General features: G+C 37.4%; 1 protein-coding gene across 2 annotated transcripts in view; it reads right to left on the bottom strand.

Moving 5' to 3' along the window:
* LOC139115189 (uncharacterized) overlaps positions 1–14,410 on the bottom strand; it is a 35,616-nt gene extending 21,206 nt beyond the window's left edge. For both annotated transcript variants that reach the window (XM_070677126.1, XM_070677127.1), the window contains exons 1-7: positions 14,260–14,410; positions 13,280–13,356; positions 12,366–12,476; positions 9,105–9,215; positions 8,056–8,184; positions 7,677–7,794; positions 6,399–6,523 (exon numbers count right to left, since the gene is read on the bottom strand). In XM_070677126.1, coding sequence (XP_070533227.1) covers positions 6,399–6,523; positions 7,677–7,794; positions 8,056–8,184; positions 9,105–9,215; positions 12,366–12,476; positions 13,280–13,356; positions 14,260–14,395 — 807 coding nt within the window. In that variant the 5' untranslated portion in view covers positions 14,396–14,410. The remainder of the gene's footprint in view (positions 1–6,398; positions 6,524–7,676; positions 7,795–8,055; positions 8,185–9,104; positions 9,216–12,365; positions 12,477–13,279; positions 13,357–14,259) is intronic.
* Between the last annotated feature and the right edge of the window lie 6,521 nt (positions 14,411–20,931).

The following is a 20,931-nucleotide window of genomic DNA, read 5'->3' as shown; positions in this document are numbered from 1 at the left end:
GTATAAATCCAGCGTTGACAATGAAGGTCTTGAAAAGTCTTGAGAATGACTACTGCTGGAGTTTATAGTAACACACAAGAGACACGATCCCAAAAGTCTGACTGCAAGCCTGCTGTCCCAGTATTTATACTCATGTGTTTACTAAGCATATAAGAACAATCTAGAACTTTTATTGACATGCTAATTACTGTTCTAAAATTATCTCCCTTACACAACTAATCAACTTTCCAGAACATTCCAAACATGACTAATTGAATTCGAGGTTGTGAGGTCATCAAGGGCAGTGACCTTGAGAATGTTCTAGACTAATTGAACTCAGGTCATGATGAGTGTGGGGTAAATGACCTACATGACACACCCCCTCTTCAAAAAAAAGAAAATTTTTCAAAGAAAAATCTTTCTTTTACAAATGTAATCTTGAAAAGGATTTAAGTACTCAAATTTTGTTGTACTCTAAAGTAAAATTTCTTGAAAGTGAACAACAATAAACTCTAAATACGAGAGAGACAGTCTGCAATTAAATTGTCTCTGCCTTTGATATGTCTAATGTCAAGATTAAACTCCTGTAACATTAAACTCCATCTTAGCAATCTCTGATTTTTGCCTTTAAATTTCTGCAGAAAAACAAGAGGGTTGTGATCAATATAAACCACTATTGGCTGATCTGAAGAAGTAACATAAACTTCAAATGTTGTAACGCTAATATCAAAGATAAACACTCTTTTTCAATTGTAGAGTAGTTTCTCTTGGATTTGTTAAATTTGTGTGAAAAGTAGCAAACAGGATGATCTGTCCCATGACTATCTTCTTGCAATTTGTTGTTGGAAAACTTGAAATGGCACTGAATTTGGCATAAAATATGCATGGCAAAGTCCAGTTATTTTTATTGAGTTCGATAAAGTCAATGTTCGGCAAATACTTGGCTTCCTCCTGGAGATATTCCGCTTTCGCAGGATTCAGTCCGTCTGGATGTTGTTACAATGGATTACTATCGCATACATCTTCGTTGTGAGAGATGATGTTTGTCCTCGTTGGAACAAATGTTCATGGATTGGTTCTTTTAGCTGCTGTTGATGTTCTGGCTGGAGGTGTGCCAACTTTGTAGACTCCAGATTCACCAGGATTTCTGAGTTCTGAAGCTTGACCGAGCCCAGCTTTGAATTTAGGGAATTTTCACTCAAGTCAGTTTCAATATCACTATCTTCATAATGGCTAGAACTGACTGTACTGACAGGCTGTGTTTTAGTAGGATTATCCCTATCCAAATATGGCTTAAGCATATTTATGTGACATAGCTGTTTTTGTTTTCGCCTGTCAGGTGTTATTATGATGTAATTTAAATCACTCAATTTCTTATCAATTAGATATGGCCCAAAGTAACGAGCATGGAGTGGTTTGCCAGGAATTGGAAGTAGAACAAGAACCTTTTGACCTGGTTCAAACTTCCGTTTTGAGGTGTTTTTATCGTATTGGTTTTCATTGACTGCTGAGATGACTCAAGATTTTCTCTGGCTAATTCACATGCTTTAGAGAGTTTTGTACGAAAATCTGACACATATTGCAAAATATTCAGACAATCATCATCGTCTGATAGGAATTTCTCTTTAAATACAAGCTCAAATGGCTAAAACCAAGAGACTCTTGAATTGACTCTCTAACAGCAAAGAGCAGAAAATGAATTCCTTCATCCCACTGCTTCTCTGTGTCAAAACAGTAGGTCCTAACCATGTTTTTCAAAGTTTGATGAAATCGCTCAAGAGCACCCTGACTTTCTGGATGATAGGCGGATGACCTATACTGTTTAATGCCTAGCTGATCCATTACTTGTTGAAAAATTCCAGACATAAAGTTGGAGCCTTGATCGGACTGGACACATTTAGGGAGGCCAAATAAAGTGAAAAATTTGACTAAAGCTTTCACTATAGTCTTTGTCTTTATATTTCTCAGTGGTATGGCTTCTGGGAACCGAGTTGATGTACACATTATTGTCAGCATGTACTCATTTCCTGATCTTGTTTTTGGTAGGGGCCCAACACAGTCTATTAGTATCCTACTAAATGGTTCTTGAAATGCAGGAATTGGCTGTAAAGGGGCCTTTGGAATGGTCTGATTTGGCTTTCCTACCATTTGACATGTGTGACAAGTTTTACAGAAATGTGCTACATCCTGCCTGAGATTAGGCCAATAAAAGTGACTGAGAATTTTATGATAAGTTTTCCTGACTCCTAAGTGACCAGCCCAGGGGGTTTCATGGGCCAGGCGCAATATTTCAGCACGGTAGGGCTTTGGAACCACAATTTGATGTTTTATAGCCCAATCGTCATCAACCAAAACATCTGGAGGTCTCCATTTACGCATGAGAATACCAGACTTTGTATAATAGGAAACAGAGCTATCTGAAGTTTTACCTTCATCATCAACCCTGTCAAACAAAGACAAAATATCTGGGTCTTTGTGTTGTTCTGCAATGAGATTTGATCTAGAAAATGTCTGACTTTGGTCCGCAGAAGTTTTACTGGAAGTTTCAAATCCACGAGGGATAACGGAATGATCCGTGTCAAACACCTGACTGAGAAAGGTGTCATTTAAGTCAACATCTGTGACATTATTTTTGAGAGTATTTTGATTCTCGGAAGTTTTCTTTGACATGGCTCGAGTAATGGCACATGATGGGAAAAGGCCGGGAATGTCTTCCTCTATTGGCTCTGGATTTTGATCTAAACTAGGATTATCAGTCACAAGTGGATTAGTAATGACCTTGTCCCCAGCAAGGTCGTTTCCAAGAAGAAGGTGAATCCCTTCAAAAGGCAAAAAAGGCCTAATACCTAAAGTCACAGGTCCAGAAACAAAGTCCGAAGACAAATAGACATTATGGAGAGGAACAGGAATGTAGTCATTACAATCTACCCCCTTAATAAGAACTTTAGAACCTGAAAATGACTTTTCAGAAAACGGCAGGGTATCTGCCAACAAAAGAGACTGGGAAGCCCCGGTATCTCTTAAAATTTTGACAGGGGTAGCGGAAGAAAAATCACTAGAAAGTGATATAAAACCATCGTGAATAAATGGTTCGAAAATACCCATAATGCTATCTTGAGAAGAATTGACCTTGACCTCATTAATTGGGGATGAGAGGGGTTTAACCTCAGAAAATGTGTTGCACACATTATTAGACTCTAATTGAGTTGATGAAGAAATAAAGCCGGTGGGCTTAGATCCACTTTGACCACTTTGACCTTCACGTTTTCTTTTCAATTTGAAACACTCTGACATTAAATGGCCGTCTTTCTTGCAATAATTACAAGAAAGTGTACCGAACTGTTTGTCAGAAGGAGATTGAGACTTGGGATCTGATGATGTGGAAGTGTTACTTGAATTTTGTGAACTGTTGTCATTTGATTTCCTACTCTCCTTTGAAAAATTCTTGGATGAAAAGGAGGAGTTAAATTTACCTGCATTGTTTCTGTATGAAAAGGACTGGGATGGTTTGCTGAGAAATGAAGATTTGTGGGTCAATGAATAATCATCGGCCAAACGTGCAGCAACCTCCAATGTATCTGCCTTTTGTTCATTGATAAACGTCTTGATGTCACTCCGAATGCACCTCTTAAATTCTTCAATCAAAACAAGCTGTCGTAATTTGTCATAATTCTGACTGACCTTTTCCGAAGAACACCAACGATCAAACAGTTGTTCTTTTGTTCGAGCAAATTCAACATAAGTTTGATCCTTCACCTTCTCACAATCCCTAAATTTCTGACGGTAAGCTTCAGGCACCAACTCATAGCCCTTAAGAATTAATTCCTTCACAGAATCATAATCTGAAGCCTGCTCTACTGACAACTGAATGTAAATTTCTCTGGCTTTACCCACCAAAGCACTCTGCAAAAGCATAGACCAGGACTCCTTAGGCCAATTCAGGCTCTGAGCAATTTTCTCAAAATGGAGGAAATATTTATCAACATCCTTTTCTTGGAAAGGGGGAACTAACCTGAAATGCTTAGTGATGTCAAACTTGTCTGAAGGGAAGAATTTTCCTGACTTTCTAAGCTCTAAACGTCTCATTTCTAACTGCAGTCGTTGTTCTGCTAATTCTCTTTCCTTTTCTTTTTCCTCTCTTTCTTTCTCCCTTTGTCTTTCTTCCATTTGTAATTCTTTTTCTTTCATTTCCAATTCCCTCTCTTTCTGTCTTTCTTCCATTTCTAATCTTTCCTGCCTATCTTTCTCTCTCTGTCTTTCTTCCATTTGTAATTGCATTTGTATTTTTTCTTTTTCTAATGCCTGTCTCTCTTTTTCCATTTGTAATTCTAGTTTCTTGATCTCCAAATTTGTCTGCATTTCTAATTCTAATTTTCTTAGTTCAAAGGTAGACTCGGGCTCATAATCTTTCAAGGTGGATTCCTCAAATTGGCCTAAATTAACTAAATGTTTTGCAATGTGGTACTGTATTTCCCGCTTGCGCATAGATCTTTTGACATCTACTTTAAGGAAATTGGCCAGTGCAATGAGGTTGTCTTTTTTGAGGGAATCAAATGCGTCCTGATCAAGGTCATCCATAAATTCGTCTGGCTTGAATTCCGCCATGATTGAATTTCGCTGAGTTCACAGTTTACAGTAGTTTTGAAAAGGCTGGCAAAATGTTGTCAAACGGCTCAAAATGTTCACATCCCGGACGAGCCCCAAATTTTGTTACTTGCAGAGAAAACGAACAAAAGGGTGAACTCAGCAGTTTCCGTTTAAACAAAATTTATTACGAAAATAAAACTAATTGCTAAGTCAGGGATAGAATACAAGCTTTAAAGTGTACAGACTACTTATCTCAGCTGGGACGGCAAAGCTCCAGTCTCAGAGTTGTAACAGTCAGTCGGATGAATGAACAGTCCTTTGGCTTGCAGGCTTGAAGCTGCACAAAGTCCACAGTATAAATCCAGCGTTGACAGTGAAGGTCTTGAAAAGTCTTGAGAATGACTACTGCTGGAGTTTATAGTAACACACAAGAGACACGATCCCAAAAGTCTGACTGCAAGCCTGCTGTCCCAGTATTTATACTCATGTGTTTACATAAGCATATAAGAACAATCTAGAACTTTTATTGACATGCTAATTACTGTTCTAAAATTATCTCCCTTACACAACTAATCAACTTTCCAGAACATTCCAAACATGACTAATTGAATTCAAGGTTGTGAGGTCATCAAGGGCAGTGACCTTGAGAATGTTCTAGACTAATTGAACTCAGGTCATGATGAGTGTGGGGTAAATGACCTACATGACAATATCAAAGGTAGTTTTATGCAACAGCACAATGGGAACCTTTCAATGTATGCCAGGTTTCACTTTGAAATAGAGCTTGCACCTAGTATTTGCCCAACCTCAGCCAAAGGCTGATAGGAATTGTTCATTGCCCTCAGTCAGCTCAATTTCTAAGAAGGCAAGCCTTTATAGAACTGCCAAGGCAAGATGTCCATGTGACAGATAAAACATGTATTCCATTCAGATTTACAGTGGGATGGCAGAGAATGGAATCATGCAGAGAATCATTCTTATTTCCCAGAATATTTTTGAATACTGAACTGCTTTTTGACGGAATGGATACTTATGAAAATCAAGTGACCCCCATCCTCTATGCTGTTTTAAAAATACATACCCCTTGCTGTTTTCAAATTTAAGGTGACCACTGGATTTAGCCGGCCCAACCCCGGCCGTAATAACTGCACACTCCCTAAAATCCCCATAATTAATAGCTTCTCGTGAGTCATTCAATTCACATTTTGGTGTTTTTATTTTTGAACCTAATATCCATGGTATTTAGAAACATCTTAAGAAAGTATCTCAATCGTAATTGAGTTTTTGGAGCATTTCACATATTAGTGTGTCAACATCCTCTCCTTTCTTACGATTTTAGTGATAAACAGCCTTCCGACTTCTTCAAGAGACACATCAGAATTTAGAAATGGGGCTGTTTCAAGACATCCTTCTCCTGTATCTAGCTGCAATTCAAATTTTAGTACATTTTAGTACTTTTAGTACATATTGCTTAAACTTATCACCAAATCTAGCTTTAATTTTGCTAGTGGAGGCTTTCTGCAGACTTTCAAAACTTTCAAAGTCAGATTTCCATTCTGCAAAACAACATCAGCATTATGCATGATACAATTATTTTGACCATAGACTGGCCCAGGTTATGAAAATGTTCAGTAAATCAGTCGGTTTCCCTTTGTCATATAATCTACCTTTATCGGTTACGTCAAAAATTAGGACACTCAATCAAAGACTTACCCGGTTCCTAACAGATAGCATACGTTTGTCGGTTGAACACCTTTTAATCGTGTGCAGAGGTAGTTCAAATTACCGACGAATGGATGCCAACAAAACAAAATTTGAAAAGAATAACTTACTTCGTTGTAGTGGCGAAGAATACGAACTTTTTTAATAGGGTGGTTTGAGCAGCGAAGTGATACGTCCGCCACACTCTGAAATGGAAAATAGCTGTCCTTGGCCTCAAAGAATGCTCGAAGATGACCTGTTAGAAAAATATCGTAAATTCTTGTAGCGTGCCATGTCATATATCTAGCCAACAATGAACTACTCCAGATTTTAATACTGAATTTGTGACGTCATATGACAGTGCCATATTATACAAAATCAATTACTGTTATATATTATGGCAGGATATGTATTGTACTGTGTTATATTTAAGCAATGATACACTCCATCCCGGCCCATTAGTGATGAAAGCAAACTTTTCACGACATAATGTATGAGGCGAAGCTGAGTACATTATGGTGTGCCTCAGTCCATTATAGGGCTGTAGGGGCACATTATTGATTTTATTTTATAGATTCGGCAATGACAGTGTATTTGTAAGTATAGAAAACATCTTGGGCCACTATGCTAGATAATCGGATACATTATAAATAATAATCTTGAAAGATGACGACGCAAAATTCACTGATGTTGGTAAAGCTAGAATATAACACATTTTATAACATGCCTCATGCTCATTTCGTGTTGGGATTCACCAGAATACGTCGTGTCACGGGCAAAAAGATACGTCTAGTCCCCTAGATATCAACAAAAGTGGCATCAGAGGGTAATTTTGAAAGACTAATTCCCTAGAAAAATAGTTTATGACCACATTTGGAAAAGTGCCCCGTCACGTGCGTAATGTCGTCTGCAGCTAGCTTTGAACAAATGGCGGATGATGCGCGCCCCGGATGAACGATGAGTTGCTCCCTCTAAAACAGCAGATTTTCCATTCCAACAGCGTAGGGACTTGAAGAGCTCATCGACGAAAAGATTCAAGTACAACTGAGGATGATGCTAGGTATGCTTAGAATATTTTTGGAGGAAAGTGGTAACACTGTTACCGCTGTGGAGAAATCGCCAAGTAAACTTGTCACAATGGATTGTTGCAGTGCATACTATCCACAAAGAAACAGAGATGGGGTCTTTAAATACCCCTCATTTACAATCAGTTGATCACACCGCCATCTAGCGATCAAATATAAATTATTCATTTCTTTTTGTCGTTCTGATGAAGATTGTCATCCATGACAGATCCAAAGCTCAATACGCTGAAAAACATTGACTGCTTGTGTTATAGAAACTTCATTGTACATAGATTCAAAACTTGCAAATCGTCACATGTCCTGACCACAAGACTCCCTACTTACATTGATCATTATCCAAATCACCTTCTATATAACTGAGCGGGGGATCGTCAACACGTGTATGAACTAGTTCATCTGCTGGAAACTTCTCTTTTCCTAAATACAATCTAGAAAACGCTGGCTGGTAGAAACAGCGGAAAAAGAGCTACATTACTATGTATGCTATATTTGAAATATTACTGTTGCGTGACATCGATTATTGACAGCGGGTTGAGTCGAAAATATGTAAATTGTGGTTGCCAATACCCTTGATAGCATTTAAAGTCTTGATACTAACTATAATGTGTCAATAAGACATCAGAAAAAACAGTTTGTGTTCTCTTTAACAACAAATGAAGAGCAAAAGGTAAACTTATGAAAATAATACCATCGACCTACATACCCAGTCACTTTGTTCACGTGACTCGGTTTCGCATGATTCATTGTAGACCAGCGGCCATTCTATGACGTCAACGATTTTGACAAACAACGTATATGATATATCATCTTCAGCATGATAAATGCGTACGGCCTATCGAATAAATGTTTTACAGAAAAGTATTGAGAAAATGATAATGTGATTTGGCATTCGTCAAAAGCTAAAGTGAAGTATGAAGTGCTAAAATCATTTAATGCTTTCGATGAGAGTAGCTCTTTTGTATATTCTGCCTTACCTATTAAAGAAGTTTGAATTTGAATGCAGACTTTGGCCATGGTGAAATACTCACTAAAGATATAATGCATAAAACATATGATTACACTTGTTCTGGATAAATGCACCCAAGGAAGAAGAACGCAATTTTTGGCTTACTTTGTAAAACCAACGACTTCAAACAACAGGCGTTTATCTATATCCACGTCAAGAATGGAGATCTTAAAATTTGCGAAGAGGTACAATGTTTATGAACCGTAAACAGCAAAGGATTATACTCTATTTTCCTAGTCCTCTTGCCAACATCTTCGTCAAAAAACATTTGATGGTTGCGGAGCTGTACGGAGACAACGTTCAAATAAATAAGCAAACTTGTTCCAACTAAATTTGGCAACTATATTCAAATGTAATTTTCTATGTAATATTTGCCACTTTTCTATCGACAAAGCGTAAATGCGCGATATTGTTTGCTTCTTCTTCTCCTTCTTTCTATCCTAGCCACCTCCACCAAATTGAAGAGTTTGCTAGTTGTACGCAACTTAACTTTACAGAGTTTTAAGGACATAAAGAAAAACGGTTCAGTCAAAGTATTTTGCCACTTTGGCTCTGAAGGCGTCAAGTGTTTCAGCTGTCACAATGTCTGGGGATAAATTATTCAAGTCCTTAAAAGTTCACAGGAAAAAAGATCCCTTTTCGTAATCTGTCTTAAACCTTGGAACCGAATACGATTTATAGTACTTACATTTTGTGAGACACTTCTGGAAAACATTCTTTTAAAAAATATTATTTTGATCACCTACCGGCAATGACGCCAATGTTACGCGTAACTCGTACGTCTGGTCGATGTTGTAGTCAAGGTAACCAGCAAGGATAATGTCACCATTGGTTTGGTTTATTCGAAAACGTTGATTCTTGAAAGAAAATATATCAATAGTATTCACCTATTTCATATAGTCAATCATGACTCTGTTTGTTCATTCATGATATATACACCATTCCTTCCCTCATTCATTAACATTTGCAAAGGTAAAATGTCCATGAAATTAGCACATTCTCATAGGACCCATGACAGGGAGCTCAGGTTCCTTCTTTGTTTGTTTGTTTATGCGTTCTTGTTTATTTGATACGTATGATAATTTTTATATACAATTAAGAACCTGTGTTCCTAATTGTCGATAAAGAACGGGTTTGTTCATTTTCTTTGCTTGTTTTTTTATTTGTCAGTTCCAAGAGGACTCAGAAAAAACTGAAAAACTAGCAATCGAAATACAAACACATAAATCAATAAACAAAAATATGAAAACATACAAACAAGCATACAAATACATAAACAAATCATAAAAACAAACATATAGACAAACATACACAAATTGTTAAACAAACATACAATATCATAGAACGTTGAATTAAAAAAAATTATACACACACGCATATATATATATATATATATATATATATATATATATACATACAATATCATAGAACGTTAAATTAAAAAAAAATTATACACACACGCATATATATACATATATATATATATATATATATATATATATATATATATATATATATATATATATATATATATATATATATATATATATATATATATATATATATATATATATATATATATACGAGCAGGACGTAGATTGATGTCTTCATCGGACTGGCAGAGTGCTCAATAGTTGAACTAGAGCCATAGGTAGATGAAAGTCCGGAGCTGGATTATTAGATTAAAACATTTATTCGCTACTCAGAACAAACTTACATCGGACTATGTGATACAACATTTAAATTTAGATATAGAAACCATATTTGCTCGTTCAAAAACCAACGCTATAAAAATGCAACTGAGTTAAGTAAATATATTTGGAACTTAAAAGACCAGAACATTGAGTATGAAATCAAATGGAGAAAGGTAAAACAAGCTAAGCCATACTTCAATACCAACAAGAAGTGCAACTTGTGTTTGTGGGAAAAGTTTTTTATCATATGTAGACCAACCATGGCAACGCTCAACAAAAGAAATGAGCTAATTTCGTGCTGCAGGCACTCTAAAAGATTTCTGCTATCCCACATAAATTAAACAAGTATACGCGCGCGTAAATACGCGCATCACGATATGTTCCGTTCAGAATGCCTTTGTTCTATTTTCTCATTACTCTAGAATGTATTGGTTTGTATTTGGCAGTTGCCTGATGACTGCATCGCAAGATGCACGAAACTCTGAGTAGCGAATAAATGTTTTAATCTAATAATCCAGCTCCGGACTTTCATCTATATATATATATATATATATATATATATATAATATATATATATATGATATATATATATATATATATATATATAACACATATATATATGACCAAGATTTTTTGATAAAATGTAAAGTATAGTTTCTTTTGCATTGTAGTTATCAGCAATACGCATTCTCTTAGTGATGCATATCATAAACTGTTACGTCATTGAAAGGCGCCCTCGTGAGGCAAAGAGGTGACATCGGTCTCTTTGCTAACATGGCTGCCTTGAGTGGGTTGGTAACTTTCTGTCACTGTTTACAATCGCTCATAAAAATGTGTAATCTTTGACATCCGAGTCTATTACTGAGATGGAATTGATATATAGTGTCTAGAGAACTCTCAACTGTAATATTTATGAAGGATGTTCAGGATTTCGTGAATTTTGAGCATTTATATTGAGTGGATGGATTTGTTATTGATAGTCACATGTTGCATTGTAGTGCTATGGCCGAGCTGTTGTTTGTCATATTTGCCATTGCTGCCGTCAGCTATTTGAACTTTCTCAGCTTTAAGCCTTGAACACATTGATGCTCAGTAACCCAAGTAATATCCTCTGCTTTCCCAGAATTTCTGTAAACAGTTTTGACGAGTTTGGAAACAGTTCATTTCGTTAGCGTCAGTACAGTTACTGTGAAACGTGCCGCAATATGATTCTGTTTGCTGTGATATGCGTTTTTGAACAGAGACTGTAAGTTTTGCTTGAAGTTAGAATGATATTTTTGATACATATTTTGTCGACTTGTGTAAATAAGTATTGTAATTCTCTCTTTGCTAACATGGCTGCCTTGAGTAGGTATTGCCATGGACAGATGGAGCCGCTGACTGAATAGCAATAAAGGCATTAAAGTTGTAGTGTTTAACCACGTCTGCGAGTAAGTCATAGTATGAAAGTGACACCCTAGAGGGTTTGGATTAAAACTACACAACGCAATGCTAGACAACATCGACGAACACAACCGAACCGACGGAAGGGGTCACACACACACACACACACACACACACACACACACACACACACACACACACACACATATATATATATATATATATATCGAAGTGTACAGATGTCCTCGTGGGAAATTACAGTGCTCGATGCTAAAGCAGAGCGTTATAAATAATAACACAAAATTACTTCAAGTATAAAGTAATCTGTTAACAGATATTATTACTTTGTACTTGAAGTAATTTATGTTATTTTCTATATATCTATATCTATATCTATCTATCTATCTATCTATCTATCTATCTATCTATCTATCTATCTATCTATAATGTATGTGTGTGAGTGTAAGAGACAACAGCATATTGAAAAAAGATTGAAATGATTGACTGAACAGCTCATGCAACATAATTTCACATGCGACGGCAGTACCACTACTCACTATACTTCCTGTAATAGTGAGTTAAAATATTTTTAAATAACTGGTATTCAGTTTATCGATTTTTCAGGCATAATTTTCTACAAACTGAATTTTCTATCAAACAACATTTTGTAAAGGTCATTGCAAAATTGTCAAATTGAAAATAGTTGCGGTTCACTTTGAATGTACTGAATTTACCCGTAAATGTAAATGTATTCTGAGCTCGCAAGACTTCCTTATGAGTAAAAGTATAGCCTAACAAGAAGTTCGATATGTCATATCTTCCTGTTTTCCTCCTGATAACATATGCAGACTGTAAACTTGTATTTTTGTAGTTTAATATATATGTACGTAAATTGTACTGATAAAATGAATGCAAAGTGTGTCAACTTACTTTATTTCCATCCTGAATTTGATGATTTAAGTCACCTGCATCACTCAGACTTTTAGAAAGGTTTTGTACACCTGCCGGTGGTTTAAATACAACGGTGCCTGGTGTTGTGTCCTTTTGTGAGACGAGTAGGTACAATAAAGATATAACCAATATTAATCACAAGGCCATAATAATGCCAACGTATAAAGATTGTGAGGATTTGAATCTGCTGCTATGTGTATGGATGATGTGTATTTAAAAAAACGGAAGAAAAACAAAGATAAGTGACAGTGATATCGGTGATACTAATCTATATTTCCAGTATTAAAATTGCGAATATAATGATAATAATAAAAAATTATATTTCTTTAAAACGTTCTACACATACGTCTCAGTGCGTTTTACACTTTTAAATCGATAAAATATCAGAAAAGCAAAAGACAAGAAACTTAGAGCGAAAAACAATCAAAAACGTAAGAACTGTACACGGTTAAACATGATGAAAAATTCTAAAAATCTTAATGTTTTATGCTCCACATTCTTGAAGAAGGCGTATTGCCTATGCTTCATAACATTCACTTCCTCCATCATGGGTTTTCCGCGGCTAAATATTTCTTCCCTAAAGGAGTTGTCACATATAGGTGACGTCATCATCAGAAATGTCATTTAAATAGATTTTTGACCTTTGTGTCGAAGAACCGACATATTTGATTGCGCTGAACACTCAACCGGTGAACATGAGCAATATATGATTTCGCACTTCCTCATTAGATTGACGTTAGACTTTTTTTTTATATGAATAATATGCGTTCATTTGATCTAGACATTTCTACAAACACGAACAAAATGGCGATTTACTATGCAAAACTTAACAGCCCATGGATTGCACATACTTTTTACATAGCCATGCAGCTTTAGAAAATATTTAAACTTGCCTCGAAAATCATGACTTCATACTGTCTGCTCACGGTTTCCTTGTCAATAGTTAACCAGCCATTTAGTTGTCTGGAACCTGAAAGCAATATACATCACTCTCGAAAACGAAAGAAGAAAGCGTACATTCTGCGTAGTGAATCACGGTTCCGATTCTTTCTTTTCAACTTTTATGTTTGCAACACCATAATAGTAAATAGTTACTTCCTTTCACAAGTTTTTACGTTAGTCTTTTCAAGGTGACATTTCTCCCCGGACAACTCACAGTAAGGCATATGATATGATATTACGGTTCGAAGCCCGAACACCTATAAACATAAACCTATTTTTCTTCGATGGGTATATATTTTGTTGTTAGGATCGCAAGCAAAGGCACTGAAGGTTAAGGTCTGGCCCGTTAGAAATCTAGAGCTCAAAGATGCTCTTTTCCATGCTGTTATTGAAAGATAAACGTAAAAAAATAAGTCTATTCTAAATTTTATAAATATTTTCAAATGATTGATCTCTCGAGAATTTTACTTTATATCGTCATAAGTGTGAAGATTCAACTTCTTTCGTCGATCGCATGCGTTTTTGTAATTACAATTCTTGATGAATTAACAAATTGAATGGTGTCACGATGCAAAACAATTTCAGCCGAGACTACAAGGAACTTGGTCTGTTCGGCGTTGAGAGTAGTCAGGAAAATACATGCTTACAATATGTCTTGATCCCGCTATCATTAAGTTTAGCCCCAATGCTTTGCTGTCACCCCTATTGCAGGATGTCATAAAAACTGTAAATTATTTTTGCGAAAGAGACAATACATCAAAATTATAAGCTGTAAACAGCTTGGTAGGTCGAGATGGCATTACCTCCTTAACCAACGTTTTTGAGGGAAAGTCCCTGCCTCAACAAAAAACATTTGGCTAGCAAAGTTGCACCACAATTAACCAACACACAGCAAAAAGATACACTCGCGAAGGAGTCACCACCATCTTACCTTGAGAAGTCACAGTTCCGGAGTTGACAAAGTAACACAGGAGACTGGAAACAATTATTAAATCTGTGATTACATTCATGGTTACTGGGATCTTTAGTCGTACGTTTACTGCTGGTCTAGTGAATACTGTCATCATATGACACGGAAATTGTCCAAGAGAGTTTCATGACGTCACAGTCTCGTGTTATACAGCAGACAGGTAATGATTCAATTGGGTTCATTGTTCACTCGACACAAAACCAACTCTACCCGAACCAACTCGGCCTTACCCAACTCAGGCAGATACTAAGCCGGCCAACAGCAAAGTCAAACCAACTTTGCAAACGTCAGCTTGGCTACACTGTAAAAATAGCGGACGCCAGACGCGTCTTTACGCGTTCAAAATGTAGATGTCGGTGTTCAAATTTGAACGGCTAGTGTTCATATTGTTAACACTAGTGTTCACAGTATTATCAATGATGTTCTAAACCTGAACACGTAGTGTTAACAACCATCTCCTTCAAGTGTTCAAAAACTCAGCATGACATAAATTTTGCAATCTTTAGTGTTTTTTACTTTGCTATGGCTGTATTAAATTTATTATTACATATGTACCACAGTTTACTTGCATCGAAGCGCGCGCGTACTACCGGTATTTGCACTGCAGTGCAATACCAAAAACATTATGCCATACCTTTATGTTAATGAGTATTTACCAACTTTGACCCGGAACTATTTTTGTTTGTAAACACAAAAAATGCCGTCTACAAGATTTCATTTCACTTTTGTTCGATGCTCGTTATAGTAAAATGCATGACATTACAGATTAAAACTACGACAAAGAAAATTGCATGTACTTGTTATAGTGTGAGGATGATTTTTAGTATCCGGAAGAGCAGTTTGTTTGTCAGCCAAGCAAAAACATTGACAACGGGCGACGTCCGTTTCTAGCTCCATGAATGCAAGGTGGCCGCCGTACCATGGCGGCCATCATACATCGAAACACACGTAACTGCGGGCGCAGCGGAGCCAATTAAACAGTTAACATTTTCAGAGTCGTTTTTGCCAGTAGTTTTCTCACCGGACATTCCCTGTTTACAACAATAGAATGTCACTTTTGCATGCAGTTTATTCTGTGCTTGTGTGTCCTACATGCTACTGATAATAACAATGAGCGCTTGTGTGCCACGGTAAACACTGAAATTTGATCGTTCGACAAGTTACATTTGCCGTATCTTACTCTTAAATTTCCCGTAAAACTCTTCAAACTGTTATTTGTATCGATCATTTAGAAGAATTTCGAGCTCAACATGTAAAAAAATCAAAAGCGTTCGCTTCCATGTTCAAAGTTCTCTTAATTTGGCTATCTTTGGCATGTTGCTACGTATGTGTACGTGTGAGCATGGAGGTAGTAGAGACCTCCATGGTGTGAGCGATCGCAAGCAGAGTTCGAAGTTCGAGCCCTTCGACGTTCCTCTTACGTCATCCTTGATAAACAAGTAAACAATCGTTTAGCCAATCAAAATAGAGGGTGTGGCGGCGTTGACCAATGAAAAGTGAAAGCTGATTCAACGCCTCATTATAGTGATGTCAATGTTACATAACTCCGCAGGGTCGCCCTGAAGCTTTGACAGACAAGTAGTACGCACGACTAATCGTCTATTCTCTCGATAAATGATGCAAATAAAAGACAGAACATATGTAATAATAACAGAACCCCATGGCCGGTGAGTGCAAGCGCGCCGTACTAGCGGTATTTGCACGAGTGCTGCGGACACCGCAGCACTCGTGCAAATACCGCTAGTACGGCGCGCTTGCACTCACCGGCCATGGGGTTCTGTCATACTACTGCATCGCTGTTAGGCAAACGTACACGGATTTTGATGTAACGAATTTCCCACTAAGTGAAAAATATCTCCGGTCTAAAATTACTGAAAGCATGTTTTTTGTAAAAAAGAAAGTATACAAAATTACACGTTTATTACGGGTTGAAATTTGGAAATTTGGAAAAGAAAATCAGATAACCACCATGAATGTTTTAATTTTAACATCGGCGTGCAAGAGGCGTTCTACTCCTTAACACTTGGTGTTCAAGTTTGGTGCCTCTTCTTATCCCGTCATGCATCAAAACGGAAGTTGCGACATTTTTCTTGTAAACGCACGCTGAAGTCGTGATCGTGCGGAAGCAAGACCAGAAAGGGTAAGTTTTCTCTCCAAAATAGTAAAAGGTGTTGAATTTTGAAGCATCTGTATTATTATCCTTTGAAATTATTTGTGTATAGTACTTTGGAATAGCTAAAATACGTGAAGAAACCTTTTTTATTTCAGTGGCTGGTATACCATACACTAGCTGTCAATACGCAGCGGTGTTTTGGGCCATGGTGTATCGATCGCACTCGGGTCAAGGGTCAAGGGTCATCACCGCAAAACTGTGGCGATGACCCTTGACCCGAGCGCGATCCATATGCCACACATCGCTGCGTAATCACAGCTAATACATGTCTTTTAGTAATCCCAATCGCATATAAAACATTAGTTAAACATCGCAGTGTGTACACTATATTGTTTCAGCATATGAGAGTTGGCCTTTGTTTTACTTTTCATCAGTTGATGACAAGAAGAGGCCAATATTTTGTAACAGTATCGAAAAGAGGCACTGTATACCAAAGTCACCCCTTTTCCTAAACCTAACAAAACCACCTTGTCTTTCATTTAAAGTCTCATGTCGCCATATTACCTATTGTTGCATTATTTTCAGGATGTGAAAAGTTGGATTTACCTGGTAATCGAAGAGTTATTACAGAAACTGATGGTGCAGAATTGAAGAAGATGAGTGTAGAGGTAGCTGTCTGGAAACAAGCTTGAAAACCTCAGTTCATCTCTAATGTAGATTTAAACTTCCGAGGGTCAGTAACTGAATTTTGGTAAGTTTCTGTATTTTTGTTCTGAATTTATCTAAGCTTTGGTAGAACGCTATGATCAACTAAATGTTACTGGAGAATAAGTTTTCAAATACGTGTAGTCTCCCTTATCAGATGCAATGGTGGAATGAAGAATTGAAGCAAAAAGCGACAGAAAATTCTGAGTGAAAAATGTACACTCTGAATTTCTGAATTTCCTGAAATTTTTACTGTGAATTTCCTGTCGCTTTCTGCTTCAATTCTTCATTGCACCCATGCATCTGATGAAGGAGACGTTACGTCTTTGAAGGCTTATGCTCAAGTAACATTTAGTCTATCATGCCTGCTACCAAATCTTAGATTATTTTGTATTGTAGATCAACACATCTTTTGTTCTCGATTTGTTACTGTTTTTTATCTTTGCTTTTAGCGACGCAGACCTTATCTACTAAGTGAATGTGAGGCATCGTCCTCAAATTTTTAAATCCCAAGCTTTTTCTTCAAAACGGCCAGTACGATTCCTTTAATATTTGGAGTACAGGTTCCCAGAAAGTACTCTAATCATTTTTTTTTATTAATGACTTCCACAGCCGAGGCCATTTATGGAAGACTGTTAGTAAAAATACAGATACAGAGTTAAAGCATGAAGACAAGACGAACAAACTTTAACAAATACTGAGAAAACAATGTTTTAAAACATTTTTAAAACCATTTAAATTTACAGAAAAAGGATCGATGTCATTGTATTCGTTTAAAAGCAAATTAAATTGTCTCGGAATTCTACTAGAAAGAGAATCACGAACACAATTAACTCTACAAATGGCACATGAAACAAAGTAGTACGCCGAGTTGAAAACCTTGGTAATGAAGACTAAACCAGATATGAACTGAAAATGCTCACGTGTTTCATTATATATTGCATTTATGTGCAAGTTTGAACCTTTGCTACATGCTTTGCTACATTTAAAGTGTTATGATCAACACAATGAATTTCACCACAGATCAATTCTAAAGGTCATTAAGTATTCAAATATGTAATTAGCTGAAATAAAAATAATTAATTTCTTTGAGTACTGTCATTGTATCACAATATAGCATGTGTAATTACCTTTGGTCAAGTCCTTCAAGCTCTATATGCCAAACCGTGAAAGCTTGTTAGCTATTTATGCAAATTATGAATTAGCTGACATGAAAATGCAAAATGACTTTCAATACTGTTATAACCTGGTATAATGATCAATGTACACAGCATGTTTCGCCAAATTTTATCAAGTAAATGCCAGTATATATCCCTAATTTGGAAGGTTCATTAAATATGCATATTGGGAATTGGCTGAAAAAAATGTCAAATGACTTTCAATAATCTTGTATCATAGTATCTTTAATGTACATAGCAAGTTTTGCCAACTTTGGTCGAGTCAAAACAGATAAATATCGCTAATAAATGCGGGATATCGGACCGCAGGCGGGCGAAGATTGCATTATAAGCGCGCCAACCCAAACTCACTGCATGGACATCACATTTACGAAATCGAAGTCCAAAGTCAACTACGTCATTGTTAGAATAAGAGAGGTTTTCCATAACACGGGAGCATACCACCACAAATTTGCACAGATGGCGTTGCACTGGCATTGAAAAAGGGTGCATGGGAGCATGGGAACGCGGGCAGTTTCCCTCGCTATGGGTAGGAAATGCATTGAGCAAGACACACTTCCGGGTTCGCAAAAAACGAGGATCCCATTTACGGGGCGCTCAAATATAACTATTTGCTGTGATACATAGCAGAGGCGTATATGTTTGTGATGCTGAGAATAACATCAGTAAATAAATGACGGGTTTTAAAAGTTGACGTTTTTTGCGATGAAACAGACTTCTGAAGGTAGCTCGCTTGGGGAACACGTCATCCCGGCCGCTGTCCGCTTTGACCCCAGTAATTCACACTGGTTTTGGTCGGCCCCAGGTACCCAAGTCACTTCGACCCCGTCACACTTTTGCCTACATGTCCACGGAGACGATTCAACATGTTCCACAACAAAGCCAAGACAAAAATTGAAAATATCAATAAAATGGCTTCACAAAGGCTGAAATACACGATACTCGATGAAGTATGAAGTTTATGAAATGAAATCAAAATTGACAACACAAGTGTTTGTCTCGGTAATACCACTTGTCTACAGACTGTTTTTTCCATACAGTGCAGTATTTGTCAGTGACAAATTAATCTTTGCAATACATTTTTTTGCGATGAGCTGGAAATTTGATTAATATCGAGTTAATGTACATAAATATTCCGTTATTTACTGGGACACGTTTATTTTCTCGATCCGCTATCTGCGGACTACGTGCTGAAGTACATTGACTGTTCATGTCAACGATCGTTCTCCTCTGCAGAGTTTCTGTATCCCGTTCAACAACGCTGTACCTCGATCACACGATAGTGACGCTATGTAGCTGTGCAGTATTGAAACTTATCATAAAATGGCCACCTCGTCTAACAGTAACACGTATTGTCGTACGGAAAAAAGACTGCAAAAGTAAGACTTATGAATCTTCATCAGAATTGAACACATCATGATTGTACACGAGTATCAACCGTGAATGCACGTTGAGCTCGGCAGTTACACAAGCATGGTACGCTACATGCATAGCCCTACGAGTATGGCGACAGTGTCCGGCTTTGGCTACGCCGGGGGCTACGCCGCCTACCGGAGGTGGGAGGCGGCGTAGCCAAAGCCGGACACTCTCGCCATACTCGTAGGGCTAGCTACATGCACTGCCGCGATGCCGATCGTATGCATTCCAAGGCCTATCCCGGAATTTGTTTCACAAACAACCTCAAAGGAGAGCAAACATACTTCTATGGACAATGACGAATACGTTTCTTGGCGAAGCAAAATCAAAACAGTGCAGAAGTACATGAAGTAGGTCATGGCCTTGGACTCTGTGCACGAACCGGATTGGACACTTCAATACCTTTGACCCAAAGTTATTATTCATCAGCACTTCCATGCCATGAGGCTAGGTAGAGAACGTATTAGCCCTGCGTACGATGCTGTGTGTTCCGCTATACAGCTAATAGCCCCGCTCACCACAGCCCTGCAAAGACCCGTACGTAGAGTTGGTGACTTCAAATCCATTTTTGGACTTGACGTAAAAAGCCAAATTACTGCCGAAATTCAGCGTTCTTGGGCCCAAGTCGTATCCCTGCCTACCTCAGCTACTCGATCGCTTCCAAAAATGCCAGTCTTTTATTCTTTTTTCGTAAATAACCGTCGATGTCGGCAACTCTCTCGCTAGCCCTGCGTACGTACGCAGTGTACGCTGTGTGTTAGGAACGCACACAGGGAATGCACAGCGTTGTTTTCACTTGTCATACGCGGCGTAACAGAAAAATTAAAACTTTCATAACTTCATTAATATCCAAGCCACGCCCACCAAAACCTTTTCAGTTCTAGCCATTTGAATTCTGAAGATGTCTACCAAATTTGACTGAAATACGTTCAGCCGTTTTTGAGAAAATGGACCCACAGACAGACAGACACACAGACAGACAGACAGACAGACAGACAGACAGACAGACATCGCTGCGACATATGCTCACGTGTTCACACGTGAGCAAAAAATGAAGCTAAAGCATTAACATTAAACTTTGCATTTATGCATTTGTATAAAAATATATAATTAAAAATAGTCCTCCTTGATTTAATGACTGTAAATTGTAAATATTGCACAACGAGTCAATGTCATCACTGTAAAAACCAGTAATTCTTTTATGAAGAAATGTTAAAAATT

Source organism: Ptychodera flava, chromosome 17 (assembly GCF_041260155.1).
Source record: "Ptychodera flava strain L36383 chromosome 17, AS_Pfla_20210202, whole genome shotgun sequence".
In the NCBI taxonomy this organism is placed as follows: Eukaryota; Metazoa; Hemichordata; class Enteropneusta; family Ptychoderidae; genus Ptychodera; species Ptychodera flava.
This window is presented reverse-complemented; position numbering and strand designations above follow the sequence as displayed.